The 12,458-nt window shown below is 47.0% G+C and overlaps 1 protein-coding gene across 1 annotated transcript in view; it reads right to left on the bottom strand.

The window, feature by feature from the left end:
- Positions 1–1,556: 1,556 nt before the first annotated feature.
- DOCK6 (dedicator of cytokinesis 6) overlaps positions 1,557–12,458 on the bottom strand; it is a 130,996-nt gene continuing 120,094 nt past the window's right edge. Inside the window, 8 exon segments of the mRNA XM_048487532.1 lie at positions 1,557–2,020; positions 3,482–3,661; positions 5,641–5,747; positions 9,173–9,316; positions 9,960–10,145; positions 10,147–10,209; positions 11,101–11,190; positions 11,955–12,080. Coding sequence (XP_048343489.1) covers positions 3,517–3,661; positions 5,641–5,747; positions 9,173–9,316; positions 9,960–10,145; positions 10,147–10,209; positions 11,101–11,190; positions 11,955–12,080 — 861 coding nt within the window. The 3' untranslated portion in view covers positions 1,557–2,020; positions 3,482–3,516.

The following is a 12,458-nucleotide window of genomic DNA, read 5'->3' as shown; positions in this document are numbered from 1 at the left end:
TTTGACTAAGCATCCCACTGGCACAGCCAAGTAACTCTGGATTCAATCTCATCGGTAGAAAAACCATACAGCAATTTTGATTTGTGTTATGTCCACCCCGAGGGCAGAAATGGGATGCCCCCATCACCCCTGAAGATCTGCCCTCCCCTTTCCCTTATTCCCGTCATAGCAGCATAGTAAAGTCTGGATTTAAGGGCTAGCTGTAGAAGCAAACCTTCTTTCCGTGGCTCTCTGGGTGGAAGGAAGGAGGCACTGAGTGCAATTAAGCAAGGGAGACTTGTGGGTTATTCCTTTTAAGAGAGACCCCCTTTGTGGTTGGATGCAGGGGGCTGAACTAGGTCCCCATCCACTGTTCCAGAAGTCACTGCTGTGTTGGCACGTCTGTGTGAACCTTGATCTTGAAAGGATTTAACAAGAAGAAGAAGAAGAAGAAGAAGAAGAAGAAGAAGAAGAAGAAGAAGAAGAAGAAGAGGAAGAGGAAGAGGAAGAGGAAGAAAAAGAAGAATAATTTGGATTTATATCCCCCCTTTCTCTCCTGCAGGAGACTCAAAGGGGCTTACGATCTCCTTGCCCTTCCCCCCTCACAACAAACACCCTGTGAGGTAGGTGGGGCTGAAAGAGCTCCAAGAAGCTGTGACTAGCCCAAGGTCACCCAGCTGGCGTGTGTGGGAGTGCACAGGCTAATCTGAATTCCCCAGATAAGCCTCCACAGCTCAGGCGGCAGAGCTGGGAATCAAACCCAGTTCCTCCAGAACAGAGCGCACCTGCTCTTAGCCACTGCTCTTAGCCACTACGCCACTGCTGCTGAGATGGCTTTGGGTCAGAGAGGTCTTTGGGTCAGAGCTTCAGCTTTAGAAACTGTGGAACTCAGAATGCAGACAGCAAGAGGCCATTTGGACAGTGATGGTTGCGAGCTACAAAAAAACCAGCAGAGGAGAGTAGAGGTATGATGAGTCAGAGCTCCTGACTTTTGGCCCAAGGTCAAGGAAGGCAGATCAGGTCCTGACTCCAAGCCCGCCCCCCCCTGCAAGGCCAGGAAGAGAATTCGGCTTATGTACTACATTCTAATCCTGTCTTTTCCAGCAGCCGTAGCTTTCTGCCTTGAAGCAGGGATAGGATCCAGAGCTTAACCCAGATATTATAGTTGACCTACGGATAGCTGCACGTTCCAGTCCACGCTCAGCCAATCACAAGCAGAATGAGAGAAAATGGGAAGCAAGTTCTTGGTTTGACCTGGGCTGGTTGACAGAACACACAACCGGATAGTGGGCAGACGTCCATAGGCAGCCATAACCAAAGCTTCAGATCCGGCTACCTAGGGTGGGGTCGGGTGGGGTGGTGTAGTATCCAAGGCCTGTCTTTAGCAGATCTTTATTTCAGCAGGGAAGAAGAAGAGAAGAAGAAGAGTTTGGATTTATATCCCCCCTTTCTCTCCTGCAGGAGACTCAAAGGGGCTTACAATCTCCTTGCCCTTCCCCCCTCACAACAAACACCCTGTGAGGTAGGTGGGGCTGAGAGCTCCGAGAAGCTGTGACTAGCTCAAGGTCACCCAGCTGGCGTGTGTGGGAGTGTACAGGCTAATCTGAACTCCCCAGATAAGCAGCAGAGCTGGGAATCAAACCTGGTTCCTCCAGATTAGATACATGAGCTCTTAACATCTTATGCCACTGCTGTCTGACAGAAGTCACTGTGTGAAGGGGGGTGTCTATATTCTGGGCAGGGGCAGTGTGCTGAAAACCTTTGCAGAGGATGGGATCCAGTTTTCGCCTAGTTGATTTCCAGCATCATCTTCCACAAATATTTGCCCCCCCCCATCAGAGTGTCCAGCCAGCCCCATATCCTGGAGGAAACCTGGCGGTCCAACCTGGCATTCCTCCCAGCACAGAGCAAGCATAGACAGGGTCCTGGGACAGGGGGGGTCACTGGCCCCCTCCTGCAAGCGATTTCAGGTGGTCAGTTCCATCAGGAGCCCCCTTGCTAGGCTTCAACCTTCCTCATACTCAACCGGCTGAAAGAGTTTCTGGAAGAGAAATAAGGAAAACAGAAGGTATTGTTGAAGGCATACTGTGTCATGCAGAGAAACACACTTGGCTGTGACACCCCTCTGAAGATACCAGCTGTAGGGGCAGGTGAAATGTTAGAGAAGGGGCCTGCAACCTGCGACTCTCCAGATGTTCCTGGACTGCAAATCCCATCAGCTCCTGCCAGCATGGCCAATTGGTCATGCTGGCAGAGGCTGATGGGAATTGTAGTCCAGGAACATCTGGAGAACCGCAGGTTGCAGACCCGTGTTAGAGGCTAAAACTGCCAGATCACAGCTGCACAGCCAGGAAACGCCACAACAGTCAGTTGAAACAGAAGGGTTTTAAAGTATATGGCCCTTTTTGTACAGCAAACGTATAGCGGGTTGCGGTCAGGATAAAAGTACCCAGTTTGCCTGTTTTCACGTTCACATGCATCCAAACAGGCGGCAATAGGAGCCCATGGAAACAATCCGGGTTGCTGTCGCGCCTTCGCACGGAGACACTTAAAAAATTTTTTACTTCCCACCGATGCGTAACTACGCAGGTAAGCACAAATGAACCCCCACAGCTATCCTGACGTCTCACAACATGACCATTTGCACGTGCGTGGCTATGCAGATGTAAGCTGCAACATTTTTAAAAAGGAAAACGGAGGTGAATAAAGTGCCTCCTGTCCGTCCGGCTGTTTGCTCACAAGCGGCTGCACCCCAGGATTGTTTCAAAACACTCTCACTTAATAAAATGAGTGTATTGGATTCTACAAAAAAAAGCAGTTTGGGGAAATATCACCCAGAGGAATTGCCAGGCTGACAGGAGGCTACCAGCAGGGACAGAAGTGCGCCGCAGCACGAGGCGCCTGGCTTTGGAGTCCACGTGGGGGACAGAAGATTCCCCCTCCCCCTTCCACCTGCACCCCCCTCCCACGGCGACCCCCCCACACTTACTTTAGCAAACTGAGCAGGCTGGAGAAGAGGCATGCCTGTTCCCTTCCAGGCTGCAAACAACCTGGTGAGAACTACATTTCCCAGGGGCGCCGTGGGAAGGGGGTGCCATGGGGGGGGGCTCGGGGCAAGGGGGCATGAAAAAGCCAGAGTGTGCATCGGGCGCACACTGGCTTAGCTACGCCTCTGCAGGGCAGAGTCAATTTAGGGGCAGATCTCTGTGTAGGAGACCAGGTTTTCCAGCCTTTCAAGGTAATCTTGTACCCTGAGTCTATCTTCTATTGTATTTGCTACCTCTCCAAATTTAGCATCATTTGCAAACTAAAGAAGGTGACAAGAAGGGCCTCTGCCTGGCTCTGGAGATCCGCCGTCAATCTGAGGAGGCAACACTGACCTCGATGCACTGAGGGCCTGATGCTACAGATAAACAAAGACCTTATTTTTTGGCCTGCGTGTCTTTTTTGTCTGAATCTTTCTTTATCTGTGGAGCCATATGACAGCCCTTTGCAGCCTCACCTAGGTGCAAAATATGGGGCAATTGGGGCATACAGCTAGGGATTCTCGCGGAGTTGAGAAGCGAAGGTGTAAAGAGCTTCCTTCAAGAGCGGCTGAAGTAATTCTCCAGCTCCTGGAGTTGATAATCCACGCTGGTCCGGCCCAATCAGTGTCTTGTTCTTGCGAAGGGCATCTTCACACCTAAAAGAAGTAATGGCAAAGATAACGCTTAAAGTGGCAAAAGCCAGGGCTGGCCTTTTCTCACCACCTGACAAAGTGGGACCACAGATTGGAACAGAGACCCTCTAAAGGTTGGGTAGAACTGCCACAGGTTTCTCATTTAAAAAACCCCAAAAGAAAACACTACCCAGATGAAGTAATGACTTCAGATAGGAAGGATCAGGCCTGTTCTTTGGCAATCCTGTCATGATATTTACACTGCTATTTCGTTCGTCTCTGTCCTTGCAAGAAGGTCTGTCCTGTCCGCATCTGGGAGCTGTTCCAGTAGCTTTTTGCAGGACAAAGGAGGAGAATCATGTGGCCGAACCAGCAAGAGGGGGCTGCTTTTAGCCATGAAATACAATGGCTAGCTAGCTTAGTTGAGGAAAGTTATGGAAACTAGCAGTCCTGGCGCAAAAGTAAAGCCCAGAAAAAATTTTTTTGCATGGATAGTCCTGTGATAATTTGTTGTCTTACAGCAACGGAGACAGCATGTCGTTTCGGCCAGTGAGAGATGCAGGGAGCAACTCTGCCGTCCCGTTTCTCCCCAAGCCCTTTTATTGACAGTTTACAAGAGGAAAAACAAACAAGGCAGGTAGGGGTTTGCAGCACCTGGATACAAGACAATGAACAGAGCAAAGGGGTTGGGCAGGGGATTTGGAAGTTGCACGTACACATTGGAGCCAGGAGGTCTTGCAACCTCAGCGGTTTCTCCGAATCCACACTTTGGAAGGAGAGGTCAGTCGGGGGAGTGTGAGAGACCCTTTTCCGGCGGTGTGCCCCCGTACTCGAGCGTTTCCCAGGCACTCAGGCCCTCCAACAATAATTATTCGAAGTATTTCAACCAAATAACTGTGGTTTACTAAGCTACAGGAGCTTGGCATATTCTGGGGGTGGTGGGTGGGAGGAGCAGTGCTGAGGAGCAGTGGGTGATGGCAGAGATGGACACACTGCGAAGGCATCAACTATATATGAACTACAAACTTTTGATCTCTCTCTCTCTCTCTCTCTTTCTCTCTTTATTGATTGGGCTTGACATACTGCCCACACCCAAAGGGCTCTGGATGGTGTACAATATTAATTAGCATAAAACACTACAAACGCCAATAAATACCAGGATATAGATTAAGAAGAAAAAGAAGAGTTGGATTTATATTCCCTCCTTTCTCTCCTGTAAAGAGACTCAAAGGGGCTTACAATCTCTTTTCCCTTCCCCCCTCACAACAAACACCCTGTGAGGTGGGTGGGGCTGAGAGAGCTCTGAAGAACTGTGACTAGCCCAAGGTCACCCAGCTGGCATGTGTTGGAATGCACAAGGTAATCTGCTTCACCAGATAAGCCTCCACAGCATAAGCGGCAGAGCAGGGAATCAAACCCGGTTCCTCCAGATTAGAATGCACCTGCTCTTAACCACTATGCCACTGCTGCTAAAACATAACAATCAACACAGCCAATTAAAAGAGTAAAGTAAAACAACAAATGGCAACCCATATCTAGTACAACCTTTTCCACTCATTCTTGGGAGGGGATTGGGCTATGATGACAGTAGTCAGATGGAAAAGCATGCAGGAGTCAAAAGTATGCAGGGAACAGCACATCAACGGCCAGTCTCCCCAAAAGCCCAGCGGAACAACTCTGTTTTGCAGGCACTGCATGAAACACTGTCGGCTTCATTTAACCTTCAAACATCAGAGTCACATTCTGTACCAAACATGGTAACTGAAACCATGTCCATTTTGTGCACAACTGTGTGAGAACGTCACATTTGAGACAGAGGCTCATTCCGCACATGCAGAATAATGCACTTTCAAACTGCTTTCAGTGCTCTTTGAAGCTGTGCGGAATAGCAAAATCCACTTGCAAGCAGTTGTGAAAGTGGTTTGAAAACGCATTATTTTGCGTGTGCGGAAGGGGCCAGAGTGTGTACTTATAGCTTCCCAGCAAGTGTGCTTGCACCGTACCTCTTGGTGAAGTCCTTGAAGCAGAGTCTCAGCTTATTGTGATGTCGATACAGCTTCGGGTCATCAGGGATCTCAGCCAAAAATACTTGTGCCACTTCCAGAGGCCCCTGGAACAAATAGGCTCTGAGATCAAGTTGGGGACAGAGGCATCCCAGCTCAGCTCAATACCCTGGGCACTGCAGGTCCTGTGGAGGTCAGTCACAGATCACCCCATATTGCTCTGCAGGACCCATAAATACCAATCAGTAGTTCCTGCCACCTCCTAGAGATGGCTTCAGGCCACTCAACACCTCACCCTTTCAGTGCCTGTGTGAGGAATGACGCTCCCCACTGCACTCCTTTTCAAGTGCGGCGTAAACCTATCAACAGTGGTAAATTACAGCCCAGTAGATCTCTGACCACGTGCCAATTCTTAATGATGCTTTTCTTAATAGCATTTGTTTACGGTTTACATTGCGCACGAGAAATCTACGACAAACAGTAGTAAGGGCGGACTTATTAGATAAACGACCACCTCCTTTGACACAATTAGGGCATTTCAAGTGTGGGAATTGTCAGAACATGTGTGAATGTTTAGATGAGCAAAATCTAAATGACAGCTGGACCCTCCTTCTAACAGGTGCCGTGTGCAATTAGTACCGAGTGCACAGCTTGTACCGTGTGCAAACCTGATAAAATGAGGGCACTTGATTGGTACCACTTTTGTATATAGTTAGCACAGACAGCAGTGTGATGTGTGCCTGAAAACACCTGTGGTCTGGCGAAGCTCTTTGTCAGTAGATAGCAATAAATAGAACTGCACTGGTGACTGTGTGTCTGTCAGTTCTTGCCTACATTGCGTCCTGCAAAGCGGTCTACTCTGAGTAAATCCGCTGCTTCAACAGGAATTGTGTACAGTGCCAGTGCTCACTGTCAACAACGCACATTGATATCCCAGGAATAAACCTTCGATGGCGACTGAACTCCTATACGTCATGTGAAACAAGAAGACGTATCTATGCGATCTTATGTCCTTGTCCTAATCTTTACATCGGGAAGATGTTACGCCAGATTAAAACCCGAACAGCAGAACATCGCAGTTGCATCCGGACTGGCAAGATAGATGCCCCATTGGTGGAACATTTTTCAACATTACAACATAGTGATACGGATTTACGTTTCTGTATAATTTATCGCTTGAATGATGGGATTGACACAGGTAATGTTGGAAAACGGATATATCTTTAAAATCCAAACTGATCGAATAGGGCTTAACAAAGCACTTGAATTCTCATGCCATTTGTAGGATGAAGGACAGCTGTACAGGCGATTCCAATTAGGTTGATTTCAATGGAACTCAGACATGCGGACCGGAAAGGAATTGGAAGGTGCGAATGGGAATAGGCAGCTCAGGGCAGAGAGCCAGTAAGTAGTGGACTTTAAAAATGATCTATGTAAAAACAATGTGCTGGGAAATTGTATATATGTACATATATATACATGTGTCTTTAATTGCAGATGTACCCATCAGAAGCCTCCATGATTTAACTGGATGAAAGATTAATTACACTGAAGAAGATACGCGAAAAACGTCTCATACGCGGAAAGCGTTTTTGTATACATATACTTGTACATGAATGATGTACCTTTGTGAATGAAACTGCATATACTTATGAATGAAGCTTTGATTTTGGAATGGATTTTTGATTTGAATGGACTATTGATAAGTACTGAATACTTATGAATTAAATATTATACTGTGTTTACATGCAGATGTCAAACTGACTATAAAAATTAATGACTATAAAATGAATGCAGTATATGAAAAATGAATACATTAATTTGAATAACAGCCTGGGTGCAATGGGTGTTTATGTGTTTATTGAGATTACTCTAGACATTGCACTGAAAGAGTTGAAGTGTTAATAATTAGTCTGGGTCCTGCCATATTTCTAGCTATTGAAAACTTCCTGCTCAAATGGCCTGGGAAAGTTTGCTTGTGTTAGGTACTGTTATCTCTTGCAGCTGCAGGGGGGTGGAGTGAAATTTGTTAGGTTCTCACCCCCTCTCCTTAGTTGTTATCACTGTCTAAGGAATATGTGTGCGTGTGACCATCTTCCCTCCTCCTGCTAGTAATGCATGTGTTTGTGTGCCTTCTTGCCTTTGGAAGGAAAGGGTGTGTGTGTGTGGGGGGGGGGGGGGAATCTGATGTGTCTCTGCATGAGGATATAATATTTTAGTCATTAGCGTTCCTATGCTTGCCATCAATAAACGAGAATGCTGCAATCTAAAGCATTGATTCCTTTCTTCAAGCAAGTCTGGGGTTGTTAGTTTGTTTGTTTTTTTTGTTAATGTGTTTGTTTGTTAATTTGTTGTTGTTGTTGTTGTTTTTCGCTTCTTTAATGTGTATAGGGGTGTGTGGGGATAAAGAATTAAAGTTAAGGTGGAAGATATACAAATTCATGTGTGTAATTCTAGCTGTATATAACTTTGTTGATACCCAATGTCAAAATGTTTTATATTTGTGTATCTTCTTTATATATGTTGCTATTAATAATAAAAACTTAAAAAAAAAAAAAGTCTGGGGTTGTGACTGTCATGATATATAAAAAAAGAAAGGTTCACAAAAGGTTCATCTTCTAGTCAGCAGAAGGTTTGCCCAACAAAGAGGCCGGAGACAGACAGTCTAGGGACAAGAAGCTACAGTTAACCTTTAACATGTGAGTTCAACTGTGACTCTAGACCAGTGGTGGCGAACCTTTGGCACTCCAGATGTTATGGACTACAATTCCCATCAGCCCCTACAATTGGCCATGCTGGCAGGGGCTGATGGGAATTGTAGTCCATAACATCTGGAGTGCCAAAGGTTCGCCACCACGGCTCTAGACCAATGAAAGGCTGTTGCCGGGGCAGGGGGAAAGTATCCTTGTTGGATGTATAAGATGCAATGCATTGCATATGCTAAGTTCTGAGTGTATGTTCTGAGTCTGAGTGTTTAAGTTCAGAGTGTGCGTTCAACTTTGTTCTTGCTGAAGAGTTCTGTATAGTCTTATAGTCTTGTATAGCACAGACTTGTGTAACCTTGCAACTGCTAAAGTAAAACCTTCCTATGGAAAGAACATCTTGCGTGGAGAGTATTCTTTTCCAAGAGTGGTAGAAGGTTGAAATGAGTGCAAGAAGACTATAGACCTTCTCGTCTTACCAGAGTGACTCCTCTTTAAACTCTGCTGATAGTGACAGATCAGGAGATTCAAGTGGATTAACAGGGCTAAGCAAGAATTGGCCACTCTAAACTGATGAATTTATTTGCAGGTATTCCTTCACTACCTAACAAAATACAGCAGTTGGAGGAGTTATCAATTCTTATACATGATATTCTTAAAATTAATTCAGCACACAAAACAACTGGTGTTTTAGCTCAACTTCTTTGTTCCATAGAAACAGCTCAGGTCTTAAGAACCAAGTGCTACTCCTATTGGAAGTATAACCCAAAAGCTCTGTCGTCATTATCTGTCCAACATAAGAGTTTAACCTCTTTCCATTCCACAAATACCTGATTAACTGTGGTGCCGACACATCCCTGCAGTACCATCTGCAACATTTTGGCATCAGCTGGATCCTGGTGGGTTGCAAAGGCTAGTTCCTGAGTCTTCTTCTGCATGTCCTCAATGGCTACTTCAATAGGAATGAGAATAATCTGCAGGAATCACAAGCCAAAAGGTCAGTGGAGCGCCTGCGAGCTCCCAGGGCTGCTCACTTTAAAAAGCAAGCAAACAAATTCTGTGCAAACTCTGCATTTGAAACAGCTGCCCTTGGCCTCGTCTAAGTTATCCCCTGTAATATTTGTTGATGACGATTACTTCACATTCAACACACATATGGCACAGAACATCGCTAAACCCTCCCATTTGTTCACTATTACCTCTTTACCTATTCTGTCTTACATCAAGGAAGAGTAGTCACAGAAATCAATAACTACGTTCAATGTATTGTCAAAGGCTTTAACAGCTGGAATCACTGGGGTGTTGCGGGTTTTCCGGGTTGTATGGCCGTGTTCCAGTAGAATTTTCTCCTGATGTTTGCCTGCATCTGTGGCTGGCATCTTCAGATCCTCTGAAGACGCCAGCCACAGATGCAGGCGAAACGTCAGGAGAAAATGCTACTGCAACACAGCCATACAGCCCAGAAACCCCACAACACCTTAATAACTAAGTTGTCCTTGATCACCACTTAATAGCCATGGGGATTTTATTCAGCAGCACCCTGGTTCCTAAATGGCCCACCTTTCCAGTCCAGCAGTGCCATGCTCCCACCCTTCCTTCCTGCCTGCCCCAGAGTACCTCCTCTTTGCGGATAACGTTGATGCGTGTTCTGATGTACGGAAAGGCATGAGAGGTGGTGAGCAGGGTCTAAGCTGAACTGTTAAGTGGAGGTAGCTTGCAGTGCATGCATACATCCAGGGTTGAGAAGAGGTGTGCAGAACATGAAGAAGATCGCGCCAGGTTGTAGTTCTTGTCAAAATACGTTGATACGGTCTTTCAGCTCATATGTGTCGAAGAAGGGCTCCACGTACGTTAACTGGATATATGCCTGGGGTAAAGCAAACAAACCGGGGGAAGGGGGCAGGAGTCAGAAGACGGACAGGGCAGCCCCCCCCCCCACACACACTCACGATGCCCCGACCAAGTTATGAGCCGGAGCCTCAGCCTTGAAGAACTAAAATATCAGGGCGACGAACTGTAGGAAAAGAGTGGTTGTTGCCAATCCTACATTTAGAGAGGTTCGATGACACAAGTAATGTCCCAGGAATAGGAAGGAAATGAGGCTGCTCGGGTGTAACATTCTTACAACTCTACTGGACACTTGTAGCTCAGTCCAGCATTCATTAGTTTCTGCAGTCCTCTCGGAGGCATATCTAGGGAAAATGTAGCCCAGTGCAACGTCTGAGTTCCCCACTCCTGTATGGGTGGCTGCCCTTTTCCACCATGACCAAACAATGTTTTTTTTGCACCAGGTCTTGAAGTCAGTGTATGGGGGGAAGGAGGAGGGGTGTGGGGGCAATTTTCTGCCCCCCACATGACTAAATGGCCACAGCCCGGGGACAATGGACCCCACATGCCCCCTTGGGCGGTACGCTCCTGCCTCTCTCATTCCAGTTGCCAATGGACAGGGGGTGGATCTGGCAGTGGTGGGGGAAAATAAAAACCTGCAATTCCTCACCACCGTGGCATCATGGGAGAAGGGGCGTAGCAATTCAGCTGTCAGTCAGAACGACCTGAGAGGGCAAACAGTAAAGATCTCTTTCCTTCCCACTTCCCCCCACCCCGGTGCATTCTAACGGGTGATGTGATGGCGTCTTAGGCCACTGGGAGCAACCGTCTCCTTTCCTTAGATCTTCCCACTCCATAAAGCTTGACTGGGCAGCTTGGCAGTGTCTGGAAAGCCAGTAAAGGGTCCTGTAATGAGCGAGGGAAAGGTTACCTTATTAGGATCTAACTTGTTCTTGTGCACAGGGTTCGAGTCCTTGATGATCTCAACCACTTCGTCCCCAAAACGCTCGGCATAGAACTCCTGTAAGGAAAAGAGAGAGATGGTTCCTCAGGGCAAGGCAAAGGGGATGGGGGAGGCCCACAGTCACAGAGGCCAAAGGAAATTCCCTGCAGTTCCTACAGACAAGGGTGGGGAAAGTGCTGAGGACCCAGTGACCAGGAGGCGGAGCCACCCAGCTCCATGCTGACTGGCCCCCAAACTTTGGGTCAGGACCCAAAACTGGGCTGCAGTTCTGACTATGGCAACTGGCACGGCACTCTCTGCCACCTGACTCTGATGCTTGGCCAATCTTTTGCTTACTTTTGCCTATCCCCCGTCACAAAGTACTTTTCTATAGGGGTGCGTTAGCAAACCCAGTAGAGCTTCAGAAAGTGCACAGGAATGCCTGCGCCATCTGTCCCCTCCTGGGCTCACACGTACGCACATCACGAGATCTCCCAGACACCCAGGTCACAAGATACCTGAATGTGGATTCGACCCAGACAGGAACGTTTCTCCCTGCATGTACGCAGCCCTCCGCTGAGTCATGAATTGCGCAACTTTCTCCCACTCTCCCGCTCTCCCGCCTTCCCCAAACCCTTAATAAAGGTGCCAGGGACCCCAGCTCGGCAGATTGGCCAGATCAGCCAGACCTGCCGCTGGCCTCTCTCCACCAGCTTCCTGATATCGCTGCATCCGTCTCTTTATTGCGTTGCCGAAACGACTTCACTTTTCATCATCTCTTCTCTTAACAACCCTTCCCCATGTTGGATGCCTTGTGAATGGAAGGGCACGTTATCTCTTACCTCGAGTCGGTGAGAGATCTCAGCTAATTTGGTGATGGATGGTTCTTTGTACACAAACTCCTGTTCATCCAGGTCCCCAAACCTGGAACCGTAGAAGCCAACCCGAAAATACGTTCCAAACATCCTCTACGTCACCTGAAGGGATAGAGGGAGAACGGCCAAGTTTGTATCTTTAGAGCTGATTTTACAGTTAGCTCGCAGAGTATTTTTCATCATCTATTCAATTAACAACACTTCCTTCCCCAGGGCTTTTCATAAATACGTGAATATGTGGAAGTATTAAATGCTGTAAACTATACATACACCCACCACTAAATAAATAATACGCACATATAATGTCCACAAATAGATACAGCGGAATCTCGGTTTTCATTGTTAATCTGTCCGAAAAGAATCGATGAAAACCGAAACCGATGAAAACCGAGGCAAACTTTTTCATAGGAATCAATGTAAATCCAATTAATCCGTTCTAGGCACTCTAAAAAACATACCAAAAACACATTT

This window comes from Sphaerodactylus townsendi, linkage group LG03 (genome assembly GCF_021028975.2).
Source record: "Sphaerodactylus townsendi isolate TG3544 linkage group LG03, MPM_Stown_v2.3, whole genome shotgun sequence".
Classification (NCBI taxonomy): domain Eukaryota; kingdom Metazoa; phylum Chordata; class Lepidosauria; order Squamata; family Sphaerodactylidae; genus Sphaerodactylus; species Sphaerodactylus townsendi.
The sequence above is the reverse complement of the archived record's forward strand: the minus strand, read 5'-3'. Positions and strand labels throughout refer to the sequence as shown.